The sequence below is a fragment of the Musca vetustissima genome, unplaced genomic scaffold (assembly GCF_032173495.1).
Source record: "Musca vetustissima isolate MV318-11 ecotype Yass unplaced genomic scaffold, APGP_CSIRO_Mvet_v1 utg1260, whole genome shotgun sequence".
In the NCBI taxonomy this organism is placed as follows: domain Eukaryota; kingdom Metazoa; phylum Arthropoda; class Insecta; order Diptera; family Muscidae; genus Musca; species Musca vetustissima.
In genome coordinates, this window is record NW_026883184.1 from 105396 (window position 1) to 129892 (window position 24497).

Consider the following 24497-nt stretch of genomic DNA (forward strand, 5'->3'; position numbering starts at 1 on the left):
AAAAAATATATATTTTTTAAATCCACGCCTATTGATAATTTTTTTTTAATCCGCTTACTTAGCTGGCTTGTTACCGAACGGTTGTTCCATAAGCCAAGCTTAAAAAAGATTTTCAAGCGCGTCGGGCATTCTCATTCATTCGCACAACGTGACCTTATCCACCAATACGACTGATGTGTGGTACATTGGACGCCGATATTTACCGTCGACGCAAATCGGCACGTAGATCTTTCGGAGAATTTGTCTCTCAAACACCGCAAGATCCATATAACAGAACGGGTAGTATCAGCGTCTTGTAAAGTGTGAGTTTGGTCTGGCGGGAGGTGGCCTTGTTTCTAAACTCCTTACATAGACTATAGTAGCATCTGTTGGTCATCATCAGTCCTTTTCAATTTGTGCAAAGGTGGCTGTTACCGCTGGTAATGTTCGACCCATTATATCGATGCCGTAGACGAGTAACATGTGTTGTTTGGTGTACAGAGTGCCATTTCTGTTCACCTTTACGTCTCGTATGACCTTTTCCAGCAGGATGTTAAAAAAATCTCACGACAAACTGTCACCTTGTCTGAATCCTCGTTCGGTATTGAAGGGCTCCGATATGTCCTTTCCGACGTTAACTGCTGACCTTGTGCCATTTAATGTTATCCTGCATAGTCGTATTAATTTAGCAGGAATGTCGAACGCAGACATGGCTTTAAACACCTCTGAACGGATAGGGCTGTCGAATGCGGATTTATAGTTGGCAAATAGGTGGCATGTGTCGATGTGGTTTTCGGGGGAAGAGTGAAAATCTGGTCAATGGCGGATTTGCCAGGTCTCAAGCCGCACTGGTATGGACCAATAATGTCATTGACACAACACACTGGATAGCACTTTATATGCGATGGAAAGAATACTAATTCTATAGTTGGCACATATCGTCTTGTCTTCTTTTTTGTGCATGGCACACATCATACTGAGTTTCCAATTATTGGGCATGCATTCCTCTAGCCAAACTGTACTAATCAGCTGGTGCATGCTCCTGACCAGCATCTCTTGAATAGTTCGGCTGGTAACCCATCGGCTCCTGCTGCTGTATTGTTCTTCAGCCGATTAATCTTGGCTAGGTGAATACTCTCTATACCGTCATCTCTTATTGGTTCTGGGGTATATTCTTCACCGCCACTATTTGATACCAGAAGCTTTTCAAAAAGCTCCTTCCAGATCCTCAACATGCTGTCTGTATCTGTCACCAGGTTTTCTTTTTTATCTCTTTGGTTTGGTGTTTTACTCGTTCTTCAAGAAGGCTGAATTTTCCGATTCTTGCATTAAAATCTCCTAGCGGAATTTTAATGTCATGGCCAGGCGCGTAAAATATAGCGGTCTTTTTTATAATTCTTATGGGTGAACTGGCAAGACATATCAGCTCACAATTTCAACAGGTGATGAAAGTAGCTACCCCAGAAAACCCACGCCTATTGATAATTGGTCTTTGTTAAAGAAAATACATTTTTTACTTTTTTTTAAATCAATTATTATCTCCACCTTGTGGTAAAGGGTGTGAAAATCAAATTTAAACGCACTTTTTTATAATATTTGAATAGTTGAAATAAAATGAAAATACCCAAAAGCGAAAGCTTCGGTTGTTGAAACTTTTCCACCACGCCTCTCTAAGTGTCACTAAACAAATGTTCAACAGATGTAGCAAATTAAACGCACACTAAATTTGAACAAATATAGACAGAAATGCAAAAGTGAAAAAAACATCTGGAGATTTTTAGCATAGATTTATCTATGCAATTGCCAATGTAGCGCGTGCAACATACACCACAAGACATTGCAGCAGATTGCAATATTTCATATTTAGCAGACACGCATGCGCTGGGTTGTTGCTAAATTACATACTTTTTCCTAGACACTTTTGATTTGTGGTGGTTTAAGAAAACTTAAATGCAAGTTTGTATTTATAATTACCGAACACATGTTGACATTTTAGGTTTAATGACATTATAGGAGGTTCATTGTCCTACTACTAGATACTGTGAAAATATATTATATTTAAATGCTAAAAAAACATGTGTGAAATCAGCATTTTATAATACATATGTACAGTTTTAAATTTATTTTTAAATAATAGATAGTTTATATTTTAATAAATAGAAAATTAAAATTTGATGTTTTGTCATTTGCCTTTTTGTTACAAAAAGGCACACATTTTATTAAACGTTTTGTTTTTGGTTTTTTTTTCATATATATAAAAATCTTGAATTCATAAACTACTTTTACAATTTGATAGGTACAAAATATCAATAAGTAGATACGTTAAGGCGCCTTTTTCTCTTTTTGAGATTATACAAAAGACATTAATGAACAATTCAAAGGCAACTGAAGAAAACATTTTGACACAAATATAGTTTGTACAGTACAAAAAATAACAATTCATTTAAATAAGAAAGAAAACAAAATATAAAATAGACAACTTAGTTTCAATTTGGACAAAATTTAATTTTTAAAACTTAAACAGTAATATTTTTGTTGAAGATATAACTGCAAGTTTAATGGAAGAAATGGAATGAAGTAAGTAAGTAAGAATAATGAAATGAAACATAAAATTATGATTTTTAATAATTTACCATTACACAATGAAATTGTAATAGTAAATATTATGGTTTGGTGAGGGGTTGTGTGAATTACAATTCTATACTTAAACAAAAAAACAAACTTATAGTAATATCTTAAAAATACAAATAAAAAGATTTTTTTGGCTGGAAAATTACCGCTAGATTTTGCTAGTCCAGTTTAAGGCGTAGTGTTTTCTCTGAAAAAGGAAAATAAAAAATTTTTTTAGAAACGTTCTAAATAAAAAATGAAACAATAAAAAAATGTATGGGTCGAAATATAGAGGCCACTTGAAGCGACATAGGGCCCGGGGGCTAATACTCCTAGACTATCTTATATCTACTCTACGCAACTTTTCGAAAATTTTCAAAGTGTTAAGGATCTTCGTATCTTCGGTCCCCATATAGACGTCCAACCGATGTTATTATTAGGCATTTCATTATAAGGATACAAAATCTCAAGGCGGAAAAGTATGTTATATGTGCCCACGGTTTGGTATAGCTTGCATATTGAAGATCTCAGTCCATTTTTACAACCTAATTGATTTAAATTTGACCTATGAACTTGTTTCTATTTTAACAGACCATCAATGTCTATGTCACATATTTCATCTCACTATATACATGTCCCAACAACTGAATTGGTGGTAATTCCAAGTCTAAAATAAGCAGACAGCCGCAGCTCATTTTTTATAGAGCCTCCATTAGAATTTCCTCCACCTTCATCTACTGCTTTCATCATCGACTTCTAATAGGCGTTCTTCTTCTGTTTTTCTAAATTTGAAGAAGTGATTAAATTTACCACAATGTAATTTAACATCACGGATTAGTGAACTGCATTGCATTTTCACCCAAACGTCACTTCATCCTTGTCTTCCACATCCATGGCGAAAATATCATCATTTTCATCTTCATTCAGGATATCCAATACTTGTTTCGGTTTTTTTTACGATCCATTCGGTCATCTTCCTTTTTCTTAAGCTGGTCCATAGATTCTGCCTCGCTAAACTGCTGGTGTTCTTCTTGTCTCTGCTTTACGTAGAATTCTGGTTCTTTTTCCTGTGTTTCCTCCAGTGGTCTTCCTACCACTGAACTTTAACCAGCACCAGTGGACTGTCTCCATCATAGATGTTTATAAATAAATTTGCTCCACTGTGAGAGCCTGTCGGGGGCACCGAAATATCATTGGAAGATTCCAGCTTATTATACAGCTCCTCCCGTACATCATAATATATGTCCGTCGTACGATTAATTTGAAGAACATATCTTCAGAAAATCCACATTTGAAACTTTTCAAATCAACTTTCTGATTTCCATACATTATGCCTTCAAATATTCCATTTCGGTTAGGGCTTTCTTTATTGAAATCCTAGGGAATTAATTTTCATGTCATCGCATCGGCTAATAACATATAATCGGCTAGATTGTATATCGATGTACATTCTCGTTCTCTCCTTCTCATCAAGTTTTTTTTTCCAAAGACTCTATGGAAAAATCTAACTCCTTTTCCATTTTTTGTTAAATAATAAAAAAAACTGTTCACTTTGTGGAACAGAAAATCTCGAATAACTCTTGAGCTCTTCACCCAAAATTTTTATTATTTTTTTCCTAAGACAATTGCTTGAAATGCTTCCTTTGCTGATTCCTTGTCATCTGCATCTGACTCATGTTTTTTCTCCAGTGGACTTCTACACCATTGCCTTTTTTAACTAAATTCCCTCCGCAGTGAGAGCTTTCCGGGGGCATCAATTGTGCAGCAAATCTCCTTACCAAAAAGTATCAATATTGGTATACTTTTCGGACTTTTGATACCTTATTCAACAGAATTTGAATTAATTTCAGATATTTTGTTGTACAGAATATTTTTTGTTGTAACAAAAGAATATTTTTTGTTGTAACAAAATGTTGTCTCAATTGGCCAACCACTGCGACTTATAATAATAATTATAACTAAATCTGCACCGATTTTCTCTAATTTCAATAGGGCTTGTCCTTGGGCCAAATAAGTAGTCTTGCCAAATCTTATATAATTCGGATCATAAATGCGACCTGTACTTACAATTACAATTTAACAAGAGACAGACCAAAGGACGGCATATTCTCAAAAGTAACCACCAACATATGCACAAAAACATTATACTCTGTACACGGTGTGGTGAAAGGTATAAATACAAAATATCTCAACTCACCGTAACATCGTTTTAAATGTTCCGTATCCCGTGTCCGTTTACCATTAACGGCCGTCTTATAGAATACTTCATTGCTTACGGCATTTGAATAGAGTAGCCGCAACACTTCTAACATTTGATGGCGAGTTTTATATTTCAGTGTTAATTTATATTCACCGGTTTTATGATCTAAAACAACATCGACATTACTTTCACCACAATCAGCACCATTTGTCATGTTGTTACCACCACCATTGGTATCATCATCACTTGGATCACCATAACTGCTGCGACTAAATTCATCTTTAACACAAGTATCATCATATTTTGGTATTTTCCGTTCAGTTGTACTAAAATCAGGGTCTAAAAAATAAATTAAAAAATCATTGCAATTAAAATTATAAATTATGGACCGATGACTGTTTTATCTTTTAATCTTACCTCCAACTGGTCTCCTTTTACTTCCCGATGGCCTTTCATATAATTTTTGATCACGTTTTGGACATGTTGATATTTTCACTGTCAGTAGACGTTGAGCCAAAATGTCACCACTAAAATTATAAAAAGAAACAAAAAACAATATGAATAAACTATTTCACAATTCGAAATCAAACATGTACTTACCTATTTGTTTCCAATAAAAATAGCACTGACGTTGGCTTCCGATTCATACAAGAATTATTGCATGTGAAATGTATTATAAGCTGTTGTTTCAAATGAATGCCATTGTCACCGGCTTTGACGGCCGCATTTAGCGGGACCACAACGGAATAACGATCTCGAATACTTTTACCCGTATCGCTGCCATGATAGACGGCACCAAGATTTTCACAACGCAACAAACTGTTGCGGATTAGTTCATTGGGTTCTGAAAAAAAGAAACAAAACCCATTAAATTTGATAAAGATAATTTTTCATGGTCTATTAAAGGCGTGAATTTTTTAAAGATTTTTTAAGGGTTCTTCAAGGCGTGGATTTTTTAAAGATTATTTTTTAAAGGTCTATTAAAGGCGTGAATTTTTTAAAGATTATTTTTTCATGGTCTATTAAAGGCGTGGATTTTTAAAGAATATTTTTTCAATGTATGTTAAAAGCGTGGATTTTTTAAAGAATATTTTTTCAATGTATGTTAAAAGCGTGGATTTTTTAAAGGTCTATTAAAGACGGGGATTTTTAAAGGTTTATTAAAGGCGTGGATTTTTTAAAGAATATTTTTAAAGGTCTATTAATGGGGTGTGTTTTAATACCTTCAGCCTTATGGCTAATTTTTCTTTGGACCAAATCCGTTTCAGAAAATTTGGAGTCGATTTACAAATGTCCATCCGTCCGTCTGTCTGGCTGGCTGATGCGCACGATAAACCTCGAAGGGAATTATCGATTTCATCCAAACTTTGTACATTTTAATTTTTCTTCCAAACTTAATTTAAGTTCGAAGATGGGGAATATCGGCCTACTTATTCTGGTACCTCTCCCACAAAATGGTCAAAATTATGCTTAAAATTAATTTTATAATAACATGCAAACGGTCTATTCGATTTTAAGGAAACTTTGTACAACCTATTATCTTTACCAAGCCTAGATTAAGTATGAAGATGGGACATATTGGTCCACTGCTTCTGTTACCTCCCCCTCAGAGAGTCAAAATGTTCAATATTTATAAACCCATTGTCAGCCTAATGGAATTTCCGATTTGAAGCAAACTTTGCACAACCTGTTACCTTTACCAAGCCTAGATCAAGTTTGAAGATAAGACCCATCTGTCCACTATTTCTGGAACCTCCCTCACAAAATGGTCAAAATTTTGCTAAAATTAATTTTATAATTAAACGCAAACTGACTATCCGAGTTTAACAAAAAATTGTACAATATTTATAAATCCTATATCAGAAAATTGGAATGTCCGATTTCAACACAATTTTGCACAACATACGGTATTAACCAAGTTTGAAGATGGGACTCCACCCCTTCTTGTACGTCCCGAACAAAGGGTCAACATTTTTAATATTTATGAGTCCAATATTAGGCGAATGGAATGTCGGATTTGAACCAAACTTTGCACAACCTATGATCTTCACCAAGCCTAGATCAAGTCCGAAGGTGGGAACCGTCTATCCTCTCCTCTGGGTCATCCTACAAAATGGGTTAATATATTATATATTTGATGAACATAAAATCCGAAACATCTTTAATTAATCATATAACTTATATAAAAGTAATAATTAAACCTGTTTATAACTCCGACGACCTCAACGACTATTAAATACGTGGATTTCTTAAAGAATATTTTATCAAGGTCAATAAAATGCAGGGATTTGTTAAAGATTATTTTTCAATGTCTATTGTGGTGGGTGGAGGATACATATGATTGTTTTATAATTATACTCACCATTATCTTTGCTAATATGATTTTGACATCGACGCACGGGATCACTGGTATCGGTAGAATAAATCGGTGTAATGCGAACATTCAACGGCTGTATGGGCATTTTAACTTTATAAAAACAATCGATGGTGACATTTTCATGTGGCTTCACATACAGACGCTGTGAATCCTGCGAGAAGATAACATAACGCGACGTATTTTCGGTGGTATTAACCTGAATGCGAAAATCATAGCCACCGTTATCATGTTCCTCACAAACCGGTATGGAATTGTAATTCTAAGAAATTGACAACAAGAAGAAAATAAATGCAATTAAAAAAATACTGACAAAAAAACAAGGAATATCAAATCTCTACTTACCATTTTTGGATCCACCATTTGTTCCATTAAATTCATGATTTCCGATTGCTAAAATAGAAAACGAAAATATATTAATTAATCAAAAAAAAAATAAATAAATATAAATTATCAAAGGTATATGAGGCAGTAACAATTTGTTAAAAACTCCACAGACTCTCCATTTTTGAAAAGTTAACAACTTCATGGTTGCAAGGTTGAAAACAATCTGCTGCCGCCGCCTTGGCGTTCTCATTACAATTCCTTGAGGAATGTCTGCCTAACTGACTTGGTTTAAAGTTCACTCTGTCCTGCTGCTGTCTCTTTTTGTTTGGCTGTTCGCCGTTCGATCGTTGTGTCTGTCTTGCCACATGAATAAGAAGTGTAAATATTTCACAATTCAAAACAAAAACAAAGACCGGTCGCAAAGTACTTTTTTGTAGTTGTTGTTGTTGTTTACGATAACGACGACGTCTTTTTCTGCTTTTTGCAATGTGACGTCACGCTTATTCATTCGTATCCAGACTGGCATGCTTAAGTTTGCTTGTGATATAAGAACACAATCTAACCTCAAGAGGAGCCGCTTGTCATCTTCTCCGTCTCCTCACCAACCAATCAATTCAATTCATTGCACCCAATGGAGACAACGAATGACTGACAATAGTGTTGCTAAACATTATTTTGCGATTCGGTTGTAGAGCTTTTGTTCGAAACAGCTGAAGCAGAACGCTGAGCAACCTGTTGTTATGCGGGAATTTCCTGCATTCGCTGTTGAGTAGTAGGACAACTGTACAACCGTCTTGTGATTTTCTTCGAATCTCAACGGTCGTGAGGATGACTAAGTTTGTTGCGAAACATTTGTATTTGGAATGTTGCGATACAAAATGGCAACCTGTTGCAAACCACTAGAGTCGGTTGACATTGCAACATGTGTATGGAAACATGTACCGACAAAACAAGGTACACACACACACACACACTTACGGTATGTGTGATTTCGATGATTGCACACGGTGTTGCCGGATAACTTTGTTTTTGTTCGATCTCGTACGATTTTTTTTGGAATATTTGATGAAGTATTAAACAGGGGCTTCGGAGCTATTAAAGACATTATTTTGAAGGACTAACAAACTAATAATGGTGATGTTTTAAGGGAACCCCCCCATTCTCGATTTTAACCCTTTGTGGCCCAATGTTGCCCACAGGCAACAAATATATATTTATATTTAATATGCAGCTAGTAGAAATAAATAATTTGGATTTCATATGTCAAGACCTGATTATGGACAACATATATGAAAAGAAAAATCTTACAAATTCAAATTTTTGGTAATGTTATGAGCTTTTCAATATAGAGAAGAGGCTAAATTTGTGTACAGTACTAATTTGTGTATACAGTCCAAATCATTAAAATCGCTTCGTATTCAAATTGTATGAATTCTGCCATCAGAATTATTTTTGATTGTTGTAAAAATTAATATAGAGAATAATTTAAAATGATTTTTCAGCAGATTTTGCATTTGGTATTCTTGATATTGGTCTTTAATTTTTCCGAAAGAATGTACTGTATCTCCCGAATGCAAGGATGTAGTGCATATCCTATTTAGGATAGTTCCATTAAATCTGTGGACAGAAATTTGTTCTAAGATTGCAGAAAAAATTCGGGGCTCAAAGGGTTAATTTTCAAGATTTAAATGGGCTGGTAAATCAATACAAATGCTTGTTAAGGTTTGCAACTTTGTACATATATATTTGAAGATTTAAAAGAGAAGAAAAATAATTTACAAAAAAATTGTTGTTATTGTTTTGTTGTTGTTTTTTGTAATTAAAGATAAGCCCTTATTTTTTGATTGCGGGCATGATAACTCCTCACTGGAACATCGGAATCCGAAAACTCCAACGGTGTTAGAAAGAGTACATGTCTGGTTCTCGTATGAACTAGGATTAATGACTTCGCTCTAAAATTAGCAAAATGGCGGACCTTTGAAAAAATATTTTTCGAAAATCGCCGATTTTTTACCAAAAACCAAGTTCAAAAATAAGGAAGATCTTCACCGATTGGCTTTATCTTAGTAGTTCATGCGATAGCTATATACTCACAGAAAAACGTGTAAAAATTTGGAATCGATTGGGTTATTAGTTTTTGAGTTATCGTGCCCGCCACTAGCAAAACACGTAATTAACACGTAATTTTGCACAACGTATAAAATTGAGACTTGAGAGACGTTATTAGTTTATAGCTTCCATATGTATTTCGAACGGGTGTCTGATTGAGATTACATTTTTAACAGTGCAAATTCCGTGCAAATCGCAAGATATATAGGGTCTTTGGTACACCATTTTCATTAAATCGGACGAAAATACATATGGGGCTATATTTAAATCTGAACCGATTTTCACGAAATTTAATTCACGTTTTTCTAGACTCAATTCTGTACGCTATGCCAAATTTCGTGCAAATCGAGAGGTATATAGGGACTTTGTTGTACTATTTACCTTAAATCGGACGAAAATATATAGGGAGCTATATCTAAATATGAACAGATTTTCACGAAACTTAACACACATCATTCTAGACTTAATTCAATACGCTACGCCAAATTTCGTGCAAATCGAAAGGTATATAGGGACTTTGGTACACCATTTATATTAAATCGGATGAAAATATATATGGGAGCTATTTGTAAATATGAACCGATTTCCACGAAACTTAACACACATCAATCCAAATTTAATTCATATTGAAAAATATTTAGGGACTTTGGCGCACAATTTACCATAAATCGGACGAAAATATATATGAGAACAATATTTAAATCTGAACCGATTTTCACGAAACTTCTCGTACTTCATTCTAGGCCTAATTCAGAACTTTATGACAAATTTCGTGCAAATAGGGTTCGTCCTTGGGCCAAATAAATAAGTTGTGCCAAATTTCATCCAAATCGGATGATTAATGCAACCTGTACTTTGTTAACAATATTACATCAACAGACGGACGGACATGCATAAATCGACTCAGAAAGTGATTCTATGCATATTCTCAAAAGGAACCAGACCATTAATAGGCCTGGAAAATATCCTTAAAAAATCAAGGTCATTAAATGACCATGCAAAATATTCTTTGTCTTTAATGGACCATTTATTTTATAAAAAAATCCTCGCAATTAGTTGATGTTTGAAAAATATTCTTTAAAAAATCGACGCCTTTAATAGGCGTTGACAAAATATTCTTTAAAACCCGCACTTCTGTTAGCCTTTGAAAAAATATTATTAACAAATTTTAATCCTTGCAATAAAATATTTTTAAAAAATCCACTCTTCTGTAAAATCTTGACAGGACAAAACAGAAATCACGCAAAAAACGTGCGTATAGTTCCAGTGACTCGTCTCTACTAAATTCAATTGTGGATTCCTCTTCGAATTACTTTGGAAGCAATTTCCACCCTTTACTTTTATTATTGATATCATCTTTGGATGATATCAGCAACTGATAGTAAAATGTTGGGTAATTATAACGCAATTATGGCACATAAACAGTTGGAATCAGCACCAAAAAGGACATGCGTGCAACGCATGAAATCAATACAGGATATTTACAAAACAAAAACAGTTTCGAAGTTAAAAGCAACTACATTTAATTTGTTTCCTAAAATAAAATTTTAAAATATTTTTGTTTTAAAAAAAAGATGAATGAAGTTAAAGTTGTAAAGTTTTTTCTAACCCTTATGACCGCTCTGCTCATTGGAGTAGGTCTACTGAATCTAATGTATTCATTTCGTCGCAAAAGATTCTACATTAGTCCATTGCTCATAGTTTGGTCCTTAACAATATTCACCGTGTGTTTGTATGTGTTTGGAAAACGTTTTTATGAAGAATTTCGAACAGATCAAATGGATTTGAAAAATGCCGTCAGTATTTACTACTACTTGAGTATTGTGTGTTCCATGGTGAATTATTTTTCACAATTTTTAAAAATAAAGGATCTACTGGAATTCTATAACCAAGTGCCAGTGTTCGATTGTCTGTGTTATTTTAATATAAATCCACGGTCGGTTAAAAAGTCGGCCCTGCTGACTTTTATTAAAATTATTCTATTTCCAATAATTGTGGAAGTGAATTTGATAATTCGAGAGCTACATGGTGGTGGTGGAGAGGAGCCAAATCTGGTGGGGACACTTTATAATTTATATCCCATGGTTATTGCCAATTTTTTGCCCAACTGTTTATTTGCCGGATTTGTTTTGTGTCGAGAGGGTATGAAGGCTTTAAATAGCCGCTTGCTGACTATAGAAAAGGAGGCGAATTTATATCAGGATAAAAAGCAAATGAAAATACTAAGCAATTTTCAGCGAATGCAAATCTTCTGCGATTTATCGGAAAAATTGGATGAATTATGTGAAAAATATAATGCGATTTGTTCCTATACCTTGGCCTATGTGGATTTGCTTGCGATGCCATTAGTCTTCTCTTTACTGAGTAATCTTTTTGGAATTACGGCGGGTTGTTTCCAACAATATTATGCCATTGCCGATACCATGATAAATGAGGAGCCCTACGATATGTTCGATGCCATGACAAATGGTGTCTTTTTGGCAATATCATTTTCGGAGATTGCCCTGCTAAATATGGCGGTCAATGATTGTATTGGAAGGGTGAGTAAAAAATATACAAAATTTTTAATTTAATAAAACATAAATGATTCAAAACATTGATTTTTTAAATACATTTTCTCAAGCCTGAGTAATAGGTGTGGATTTTTTATAGGCGTGTATTTTTTAAAAATATATTTTTTTCAAGCTTACAATCTACTCTAAAATAATAGAGAGACATATCACATGCCACTAATATTCAATTACATTGTTTTGTTATCAGCAGATTAGGAACATTTAATTGAAACCCAAATTGAAATATACTTCACAGCAATTAATAAACAATTAACTATTCGAAATTATTTTGCTATATTAATGTAGTATCCCCAATAAAATTCTATTAGTCTTCGAGGACCTATGGACGCTACATGGACAATGGATAAAACTAAATTCGTATTTGTTCTCAAATTATTATTTGTCATTGCCTATATTTTCGGTTTGTTGAACTGTGCATATTCGCGTCGTGAAAAACGTTTCTATATAAGTTATCCATTATTGATGTGGTGTTTTGTAATGACGGTCGCCGTGACCACATTATCTCTGCGACAACTCTATATTGCCTATAATGATGATAAAATAAATTTGGCAAATGCTGAAATCTTATATTACTATATAGGTATTGTGGCTGTTATATTAACCTATATCTTACAATTGGTCCGATCGAACGAAATAAAAACGTTTGTTAGTCAAGTACCATTACTCGAACTGATGGATTATTTTGAATTAAATCAAAGAGCGGTGAAATCTTCTATTGTTAAAATTGTTGTAAAAACACTATTGTTTCCAATAATACTTGAAATTAATTTAATAATACGCCAAAGGCGTAAAGATACTGTGATTAATCTCTTTCCCTTGGTCGCATCGAATTTCTTGCCAAATTGTGTTTTCAGTGCCCTCGTCATCTGCTATCATTATATGCAGGCATTAAATAGTTACTTGGAAAAAGTGGAAAAGGATGCAAATCTCTATCAGGATGTAAAACAGATGATATTACATAAGCCATTTCATCGTATGCAAGCATTTTGTAATATGGCCGATAAATTGGATGAGTTGTCGGAAAAATATTCGATAATTTGTAAAAATATTTTAAAATATGTTGAGATCAATTCTGTGGCAATATTGGCAGCGTTGTTGTGTAATCTTTTTGCCATAACTGGCGGATTGTTTCAACAATATAATGCCTTGGCCGATACGCTGATTAATAAGGAAAGTTACGATCTCTTTGATGCCATGACAAATGGGGTATTTTTGGCAATAGCCATAGCTGATATTGCATTGTATGGAAGTATGGCTAATGATTGTTTGGAAATGGTAAGTTTAAATATAATATAAATATGAAAAAATATTTTAAAGAAATCCACGCAAGATTGTTAGCTTGAAAAATATTTTTAAAAAATCCACGCCTTTCTTGAACAATCGTTAATTATTTGATTTTTTCTTAGGTCCAAGAAACCTCAATAATTCTAAAACGCATACAGCTGAATAATTGTGATATACGTTTTCGCCAATCGGTTGAGAGATTTTCGCTACAAATTTTTGTGGAAAATTTCAAAATCCAACCAATGGGAATGCTGGAGATTAATGTTGGACTGCTGCATGATGTAAGTACCCGAAATCAATAACAGTTCTACAATTTTGCACAGTATTAAATACTGTACTTGTAAATTACAGGTTCTATCGGCTGTGACAAGTTTCCTTTTAATTCTCATACAAAGTGATTTGACATTACGGTTTTCATTGAAATAATTGTATTGAAATTGTAAATAAGTAAAATTGAATACATTGAAAAGTATTATGGATATTGAATCGCAGTCTCAAAATTCAGAAACCACATCGGATCGCACGAAACGTTCGACATTGGAAAATTGTGAAATCTTGACGTTTGGCTTAATTATATTTGTGTGTGTTATAAATTTTGCAGCATTATTGAGTTACGTTTGCGTTTTTAAACGACATGAACAAAATTTGCTGGAGCATAATAATAAAACGCTATGTATAATGGGAAATCTTTTGGAAAGAAGTCAAATGGAAGAAGTCATATTAAATACAAAATATTAACGTTCAAATTGAATATACATACTGCTAATGATCCTAAAATATTTTTATATATTTCTGTTCTGGTAATATTTAATATTTTATTTTCTGTAATTAATATTTTATTTTAAAATCAATCAAATATGCACTCACCTGACTGAATTTCATTAAATTTCCCGACTGCAATGAACACATTAAATACGATTAGAAAACTAGTTTGTATATCGACGCCTCCGAACCATAGTATGCTAAGTCGACTTAGCATGTTTTATAGTTCTTTACGTTTTTAGATACTACGGTCCTTAATCTAAATTCTCTGAAATTTTGGTAATCATCGGTCAATCCAAACCAAAGTTATAAGCAAAAATGTACTTAGCATTGCACGTAAGATATAAGAAACTTCCATACTTTGAGAGCTTCTACTGAAAAACTCACTTTTCAGACTTAGCATACTATTCTTCGAAGGCGTCGATATGATGTATATTTTTACTTACATTTAAATTTTCCAAGTATGAAAATTTTTCATCAGATCTATAATGTACAAAACAAATACATAGTTTTTGTAAATAAACGTACTTGAAATTCGTTGAATTTTACTTACAAATTTTCATTTTCGTCAATGTCCACAGTGGAGGCATCCGAAACATAAACTGTTGGTGCATCATCAGCTGAATTGTAACTAACGTTTGGCATAGCATCACCAGTGGCATCCGCCGATTGGTTTAAATTATTGTGGGAACTAGAAATAAAAAAACGGGAATTATTAAAAGTTAAAAAATAATTTTATTACATTTTTTATGAAGAAAATTCCTGTATTTACTGAGTGAAAAGCTAAAATATTTTTTTTCCGTTGGAAACGTCACCATATATTTAAAATGCAGTATATTGAGATGACGTTATATGAGGCCTTACCTAAAAATTAAGTCAATATTCATAGTTTTTAGTAAATAGACCAATTTACAGACAATTTGGTACCAATAACCCTGTGCGTAAACGATCATGGTCAAAGAGCGGTGGGAGAGCTTGGTGGGGAAGTTTTAAAGCTTCCGCCATACAGTCCGGACTTGGCACCAAGCGATTATCATATTTTTCTTGCATTGCAAAATTTCTTTAATGATAAAAAAAAATATATATAGGCATTATGAAGTTACCTTTAAAATCGGAACGAAATCGGACATTCCGAAGCATGTTAAATAAGGTCCTATAGTTCATATACAAATAATGGATTTATTTTTTTCCAACCTAATATATGACGTTTGTCCGCAACATGTTTTATACGTTTCGAAACATCTTTATGTCTCGATATAAAGTCCTGAGTCCTCGTTATCGCATATTTGTGGTATTCCTTTTTTTGTGGGCGGTAAAGCACTCAGAAGGATCAATCCAATTTGTAACAGGGTGCGACAGAAATAATTTTGGGACTTGGTGATTGCCCTTTCCGCACTTTACAAAAAACACATTTTTTTTCAATTTTAGAAAAATTAAAAAAAATGTAATCAAAATGAAAACAACTCAATCCCTGCGTACGTCCCTGTTGTCTAGGTATGTGGCGCCGGTGAGTGCCTCGAGTGTGTATGAAATGAAGCGGTATTTTGATTTGTCAACATTTCGACTTGACAACCGGCGTTTGAAACAAAATATATCCATAGGAGAAAGTCATAATTGCGCAGCCGATGGCCGGCCACCCTCACCCTCAGTATGGTTTTTTATTTATTTAAGAATTCATATAGCGTCTTTGGATACCGATATCTTCCACGATAAGAAAATAACATGTTTATAATTAGAACTTAAAACGTTTTAAAATGATACCCATTTTAACAAATTATTAAAGTTTAATTCTCATGCCCGGAATAATTTGAAGAAAGCAAATAAGATGAAAGGAGCTTTTTCAACATTATTTAACAACAAATATCTAAGTATTAAAACGAAATTACTTCTGTTTAAAGTAAGTATTAGGCCTATCCAATTTGGTTTACCATATCTCCATCCGTAATGAAAGAATTGGAAATTTTTGAAAGGGGTGTAATTCGGAAATGCATATGTAGGAACTATCAACATCAAAATAAAAGGTATTCGAATGAATTCATTTACGACACGTCTTCCATTGTAAGGTTGTGCGACTACTCCCTCTTAGGTTTAGAAAAATTTGTTAAAAATCTCCAACATTTCAATGGTGGTGTGATGCGCGATATTTTAAATTCAGAATCGCATTTTAGTTGGTCAAATACGAAAGGGAGTAGATATAGCTGGTCAGTTGAAAGGGTGCAACATTTCGTGTGGTCCACATGCTAAGTATGTGTTATGTATCGTGCCACCAATTCGTGCACAGTAGGAATTAAAACCGATTGCACCAGCCATGTCTTAGCTGTGTTAATACAACTCGAGTCTATCAAGGCAGCTGTTTATCCTCTGTGGTATCTGATTAAAGTATTATTACTTTACTGATCTACTGCCTGGGCTTCTGAATCTGTGTGAATGCTATTCTTCTGATATAAAACTTCGTTTGTACCTTTAGACATCTCTTAAGAGGACACAACACAAACTTTGAAGTTTCACTCGAAGCCAACCTACATCCAAAGCATGAATATTTTTGGAATAACCAAAACAATGGACCTCTATGTACCCTACGGAGGTGTTGTTTGCTGAAATTCAAATTCCGAGAAATTATGTTTCAAAGATAACAATACCATAAATGTTTCGGCGTTCTTTCATCAACTGTTGCACTACACTAACAACTTACTCCACAATATTGTCGTTTGTTTTGCGATTATTCTTTTTACGCATTTTGTTTCACTTCTTCAGGATCCGCTTTAAAAATCCAAATTAGACGCGAAATAATTTCGAAAATAATTACGTTTACAATTCAATAAAATTTATGCAAACAAATCAAAAAATCACAGAATGCTAAACAAAACAGCTCGAATTCCATCCGTCAGAATCAAAGATGGGAGGATTGGCATGGGAGAGAGCGAGAACAAGAAAACAAAAGGGAGAGAAAGAGAGAGTAAAGTGTTGTATTTGAATGGTATTGTTGACAGAGTTGATTATGGAGGCAAATTTGGATAATTTTTAAAATATAAATTAAGAGAAATATTAAAAAATAATTATTAAAAGTGAATTTAAATAGTTAAAATGTGTTTAAAACTGATGAAAGCAAAATTATTATCTAATATATTGGACAGTAACAATCCTTTAAAACCTGATAATGCCGGAACTTTTTTAATATAATTAAAATTTATTTAAAAATAATATTATTTATTTTTTAAATAAAGGTTTTTAATTTAGTTGTTATAGCTAACTAACTAACGCGAATTTTTTAACTAAAATTTGTGACAATTGCTCATTAGGATTGATTTTTAAAAATTCATGACTACAACTAGAATCGTCTTCCCGGGTGTCGGATGGGAAGGGGGTCTCCATGATGTGCATGGTTAAACTGACCTAGGTCAACTTTTCTCTGTACTTCATGGAAACCGCATTTCGGACCAAAAAGGATGTGGGTAGTGCCATTGAATTAATAAACTACGATGGAAAAAAGAGCAAAAGGTTTAAAGTTACGGTACAGGGAGTTAATAACCCAGTACCAGCGGCAATCAAGATCAAGCGATTGCGATCCGGCTGTTCTAGGTGTGGATGCCTTGGCACCTGCAGCTTTATCTGTTACAAGCGCATCAATTTCAAACCCGAATAACGTAGTCGAAGCGGGCATTTTATTGGCAAACGAGCAAGTCAAGACTGAGGGAAATAAGTCTCTGACTGACAGGACTGTAGTTCTGGTAAGGAACGACCTACTCGGGACGCTATCCGCGATAGGTTATAGGAGCAGAGTAGGTTATTCGTCGACTAGTTAGACAGACTTGTACCGGAAGAGCAATGTGGGGATACGCTTCCGGAGGAACTGGTACTAAATCTCACCCTGACTGATGGTGAGCTGGACACAACGGTGATCCTGGCCAAGTCTACACAGGGGGATTTTTGTGGCCTAAACGAAGGAAGCGTAGACCTTGTTGACCGACCGACTTCAAGTCTGACTCCAACAGGTGATTTGTCTGCACTTGCCGACAATAAACTTCAGAGGCAATCTGCGACGATGTCCGACCATGGGGAATGTATCGAGACCCCAATAACGGACAGCGGCTAAAAGGTTGGAAATGTTCGAGAAGTATCTGATGCGAGGTACTACAAACGTAATTTTTCGTATCTTTGCAAATCCCCGCCTTTGGTATTACTTGAAAAAATATTTTTAAAATATATTATTAAAAAAACCACGCCGATTGCAAGCTCGAAAATTGAAAAATTATTTTAAAAAATCCGCGCCTCAGGCTTGAAAAAAAAATAAAAAAAAATATTTTTCAAAAAATCACGATTGATGGTATAAATTCAATTTTTGTCCATTTTATTTTCCACACATCTTCCCCCATCATTCTTCAACTACCAAAAAATACAACTCTACCCCAGAACAAGTCCCTGAAAAAACTTATGAATGATTAAACCAAAATAATACGAACGAATAACAAAAGCAAAACAAAAGTGGAAAATGAAAACAAAACATCAAAACAATTCTCTACTACTCACAACCTATAATTCGCACTCGACAGCTGATAATCGTATGCTGTGGACGATATGTTCGTGTTGCCACCAATTATGTTGTGATTATGTTGTTGGGTTAGATGTTGCAGTTGCAATTGCTGTGGTGGTTGTGGCTGCGTTTGATGTTGTGTTGTGTTTGTCATGGCAATCGGATTTTGGGGGTTCATCTGAATCGTCGAAGGAGAAGGTATGGAAGGTGGTGGTGTTATGGTAGATATAATATCGTATGGCTGATGATGAGAAGGTTGAGGTAGAACCGTTTCTATAGGAGGTAGCGTGCTTTCACCCTGGCCATGATGCTGCTGAGAGAGTAAATCTTCGAAGCTGGAAAAAAATGGGAATTGGCAACACAATTAAAAAAGATAAAAATGTACAGCATTTTTCGGAAATTGGTTTATGTATAACAACACCAGCAAAATATGGACTACATACCTCATTAAATGCTGGACTATTTCTTCCAAGGAACTGGCAGTTTCGGGTTGTTGTTGCTGGTAATGATGGCACATATTACCGCCACCGCCACCACTACCCTGATATGCTTGATGTGTGGCGGCGGTGTTGATCATTTCTTCATCCCCCAGTTGCAACATCATCTTGCTATCCTACGCCTTCCACGATTGAAAGCCTGCTCCACACCAAAAGATTTGCAGCCGTTTTTCTCTTTCCTATACCCGCTGCCCTTGAGCAAGACTTTAACTAAGCCAAATTGATATTTATGTTGTGGTTGGAGTTGTTTGGCCTCTGGTTGTCCTGCTAAGTTCTTCGAGCAGGTTGTGGATTGTGATGAAATTCGCAAATCAACAACAAAAACTTTACCTGTTGAATGCAATTTTATTAATTATTTATTTTATTAAAAATAAACACCATTGCTTCCTAAAAGGACCCACCATCCAATATCTGGTACATTGATTCGCAAGCACTGCACTTTAACCGTTGTTCGTTTAGCCGTAAACAAGAATTTGCCCAATTAACTGAATTGAGCAGAATTAAACATGCACCAACAACCACTCACTAAAAGGACATGGCACTTTGGTTAAAATTATTAATTTTTTGTAAGTTACAATTAATATTTTTACAATCGATGGCACTTTTTATACACCAATTATTCAATTTTTCAAAAAACCTGCACAACAAAGACAACAACGAAAACGGATAGACACTCAACACCCGACCGGCAGAAATTGTTGATGTGTACTGACTTGAGAATGTTGGATGGTTGGTTTGATTCCCCCCAGCCGCTGGTGGAATTCGGTTTTAAACAAACACATGTTCAGTGGATGACAAGTGTATTTGTAATGCAGCGTTGTATTTAGGAGAAAAATAACGGAAAAATTAATTTGAAATAAATAATTTTATTAATAGATGGCGTAAGTCCGAAATTTTCAATAATTTAAAATATCTCAATTAACAACAGGTTGATTGTCTAGTAAATTTTAAAAAATAATTTCTTCTTATATTGAACCATGGCATAATTATGCAAGGTAGTCTCATACAGATTCCAATTTTTATACACAGTGATGCATATGTTTGTAACAGGCAAAAGGAAACGAGATAGAACCATGGTTCCTTTTGAGAATATGCATAGAATCACTTTCTGAGTCGATTTATGCTGTCCGTCCATCCGCCCGTCTGTCTGTCCATGTTAAATATTAAATAAACTACAGGTCGCATTTAGAATCCGAATTGGATGAAATTTGGCACAGCTCATCTATTTGGCCCAAGGACGAACCCTATTGAAATTAGGAAAAATCGGTTCAGCTCCAATATATATTTTCATCCGATTTAAGGTAAATTGTGCACCAAAGTCCCTTTATATCCTTCGATTTGCACGATATTTGGCATAACGTAAGGAATTGAGTCTAGAATGTTGAGTAGTATGTTTCGGGAAAATCGTTTCAGATTTACATTTAGCTCCCATATATATTTTCATTCGATTTTATTTAAATTATGTACCAAAGTCCTCAAATATCTTCTGATTTTCAACAAATTTGAAATAGCACTCAATTAAATCTAGAATGATGTGTGTTAAGTTTTGAGAAAATCGGTTCAGATTAGATATATATCCCATATATATATTTTATTCCGATTTTCAGAAAATTGTGCACCAAAGTCCCTTTATATCCTTCGATTTGCACGAAATTTGGCATAGCGTACTGTACTGAGTCTAGAATGATGAGTGTTAAGTTTTGTGAAAATCGGTTCAAATTTAGATATAGCTCCCATATATATTTTTGTCCGATTTTAGGTAAATGGCATAGCGTACTAAAGACTAGATTAGACTAAGACTAGAATGATGTATGTTAAGTTTCGAGAAAATCGGTTTTGTTTTATATATAGGTCCCATATATATTTTAGTACGATTTTCAGTAAATGGTGCACCAACGCCCCTATATATCTTTCGACTTGCACGAAATTTGGTATAGCTTACTGAACTAAGTCTAGAATGATGTATGTAAAGTTTTGTGAAAATCGGTTCAGATTTAGATATAGCTCCCATATATATTTTCGTCCGATTTAATGTAAATGGTGTACCAATGTCCTTATATATCGTTCGATTTGCACGAAATTTTGCATAGTGCATTAAATTGAGCCTAGAATGATGTGTGTAAAGTTTCGTGAAAATCGGTGAAGCACCTCAAACGGTGGCCAAACCAGGACTGACGGCCGGAAAGTTCTGCTATGCATCTCTAGCTGATAGACCGTAAATTTCTTACAGAAAAACGTCGATCTGTCCCACCAGCACGATATTTTTACACATCCAAAAGAATTTTGTATATAGGAACCTGTGTCAAGTTTGAATGAACTCGGTTCAGATGTAGCTCCTATATATAGTTCGACCGATATAATGTCCACTAAAGACCCTACATTTGACTGATATACATCGTTCGAACAAAACTTTTTTTTTTTTTTTTTTTGGCACATTGAGGTCCCAAGAAGTGTATTTCCAAGGCTACTAAGCATATGGAAATTTAATTCGCTGTTTGTTCTATAAAATATTTGACGACTTTTTTGCGTCAAAATTCGGCAAAATTGACCGACTTAAATCACTTTGGGGGGAAAATAGATGTTTGCAGCAAATCGTGGACATAAACCTAAAAACTAGGTCGATAGACGCCGAACTCGCTGGACTGTCGATAATAGTCTACTCTATCGACCGTGCCGCAACTGAAAATAAATTCTCTAGAGAAGCAATAATACGGTGAAGGTGACCCCAAAAGACTTGGACACAAACCAAAAAAAAAAATTTTGGAAATCGGTATTATCAAACAATGATATTTTCAAGGCACTTCTACCTTGTAGGTAATCTGGTTACCGTTTTATCGATCTTACAGCGAATTTGATTATTAAATGACTAATTTGCCACAAAATTATAGCTATTAAAACTCGCCAAATCGATACGATTATTTCATTTGAAATTTTAAATAAGGCATCCAAAATTCTAAATTGCAGTTTCGATCTGCGATCATTGAAGAATATAAGTGTTGCTGACATAGCATTGACACAAACCTGAATGATAATTGTGTACTGTATAGTTTGGATATTGTGATTTATGGAGTATTCATTGAATACTTTTCTTTTTTTTTGCCTTGAAGTCAGATTTAATAAAAATCTTTGAAAAAAATTTTTTTTTACTTTTTTAGCTTGGTAGACTTCAAGCGAATTCGGCGAATTGTCCATAATGTGCCAACTGCGATCATTGGAGAATGTCATATCAGAGCCACAAATCCACAAAGGAAATAAGATATTCCAATGCAAAAAGTGATCAGTCAAGGCAAATTTATGTATCACACCAAATTCGCCGGACTTTAAAACCAAAAACCTATCTTTCGAAAAAAAATATTAGGTTGGGAATTGTTGGAAGTGTTTGGAAATTTGTGCTTATGTACTAAATGGTTATAAATTTGGATGAACTGCAATCATGCAAATTCGGAAATTTTTATTATGTGTACTGAATTTGGTAAAATTTCGATTTTGGTGAACCGATAGAGCTCGAACCGTGAAATTAGTTTTGGAAATAAGTACTTCACGAGTACAGAAGGAAATAAATATTACTAAATTAAGTATGGAGCTAAATTTTCTTTAAAAAAAATGGTTCTCCATTTGGACGTTTAGAATATATTTCAATAAGACCACGACCAGGGAATCTAGAGTCAGCGACGGTCGTTTGCCGTGTGTTTCTTATTGGTTGACGTTCGCGTCTAGCGGCTTGACGCTAGAATAGATTCATTCATTTTTGCTCAGCGTTATACTCAAAATTTCTCTCTTGTTCTCAATTGAGTTGCCAGATTTTAGGTAAAAATCAGCTGTGCTACCAACATTTCAATTGAAATTTATTAAAAAAAAAAACAAATAATTTCAAAGATTGTGGACGATTTTTAACGAATTAATATTAAAATGGAAGAAAACTTGATCGAGGAAATAAAAAAATACGACATTTTGTATAACTTGGAATCTCCTGATTACAAAAACACAATCAAAAAGAAAAAAGGATAAAACCAGATAAAAACATAATAAAGCGAAAACTTTCGCATTTGCATATTGCTATTAAGATTATTTAGATTGTATTGGATAATGCGAATTTTAAAAGGATTTTATTGTGGATATATTTTCAAACGCAACGGAATTCTTTTCTATTGGCTTATTACCAAATTTTTTAAATACGAGACCAACTACCATTAGCTGATGCAAATGGACATGCATTTTAATAAATAATGGCGCCTTGGTTGAAACTCAAGCATAAAAAACGAAATATCATGGATCATACAAAATGGAACAAATCCTAAATTCATCATAATCGACCCTATTCATATTCTTAATAATCGCAATACTCACAATTTAATTAATATTATTGTCGAAGCAGCTTCAAATTTGATATATTATGTATGTAGTTTATAGACTTTTCCATTTATAAATCCTTCAAGGATATTTCATCGACACACAATTTAAAATAAGATTTTAAATCGCGAACCTTGAATAGTAAGTATATTTTATGTTAACCTTAATCTAGTTTTATCTTAACTAGGGATAAATAAATCGACTTTCGACTATTCCATTAATCGACTTTTTGTATTGAAAAGTCTAAAAGTCGAAGTCGACTTTTGATCGAGGAGAAAATCGTAAAGTCGACGTTTCAAGATCGACTTTCGATTCTCTTCCTAAATTAATGGTTTTTTGTCACAAAGCTCACATTGCCCAAAAATTTCAATTTCCTGAACTTTACCTTATCTGTTCATAATAATTCATATACAAAATCGAATTTTTCGTAGTTTTGCAGAAGTCAGTAAAAGTCGAAAATCGATTTTGAACAGTTTTGACAAAATCGAAAGATCGAAAAGTTGACTTTTTAGTCAAAGGCAAAAATCGACTTTATGGTCAGAGGCAAAAATCGAAAAGTCTAAAAGTCGATTTTTGCAATCGACTACGTATACCTAATCTTAATTATATTATCATCCTTAATACCGACGAATCTCAAACACCTAAGGTTCAAAGATCTTCCTTCATACTAACATTGATCATTGCGAATATACATAATAAAATTTAGCTACCAATAAAACGTAAATATTCATGTAACTGGTTGCGGCTTTTTTCTTCTGATAAGAACACCGCCAAGCCCTAAGCACGGTCGGAAAAAATGGTAGCATCAATCAGAAGAAAAAGAGTCTGGTGAAGATCATTACAATTTGTAAATCAAGATGGAGGAACTTACGGGACACTTACTGTAAGAAAAAAAACAGAG

At 34.1% G+C, this 24497-nt stretch overlaps 3 protein-coding genes across 3 annotated transcripts; 2 read left to right on the forward strand and 1 right to left on the reverse strand.

Moving 5' to 3' along the window:
• Positions 1–2768: 2768 nt before the first annotated feature.
• Positions 2769–7715, reverse strand: LOC133329977 (cellular tumor antigen p53). Its single transcript, XM_061538435.1, has 7 exons — positions 7663–7715; positions 7509–7556; positions 7152–7425; positions 5390–5633; positions 5207–5316; positions 4787–5128; positions 2769–2797 (listed from the first exon to the last, which is right to left on the reverse strand). Exons 1-7 carry the CDS (start codon positions 7690–7692, stop codon positions 2769–2771), a joined length of 1077 nt encoding a protein of 358 aa, XP_061394419.1. The 5' UTR covers positions 7693–7715.
• Positions 7716–11173: 3458 nt separating this feature from the next.
• LOC133329978 (putative gustatory receptor 94a) lies at positions 11174–12231 on the forward strand. The gene is made up of 2 exons (XM_061538436.1): positions 11174–12139; positions 12223–12231. Exons 1-2 carry the CDS (start codon positions 11174–11176, stop codon positions 12229–12231), a joined length of 975 nt encoding a protein of 324 aa, XP_061394420.1.
• Positions 12232–12649: 418 nt separating this feature from the next.
• Positions 12650–13891, forward strand: LOC133329979 (putative gustatory receptor 94a). Its single transcript, XM_061538437.1, has 3 exons — positions 12650–13447; positions 13579–13737; positions 13808–13891. Exons 1-3 carry the CDS (start codon positions 12650–12652, stop codon positions 13880–13882), a joined length of 1032 nt encoding a protein of 343 aa, XP_061394421.1. The 3' UTR covers positions 13883–13891.
• Positions 13892–24497: the final 10606 nt, after the last annotated feature.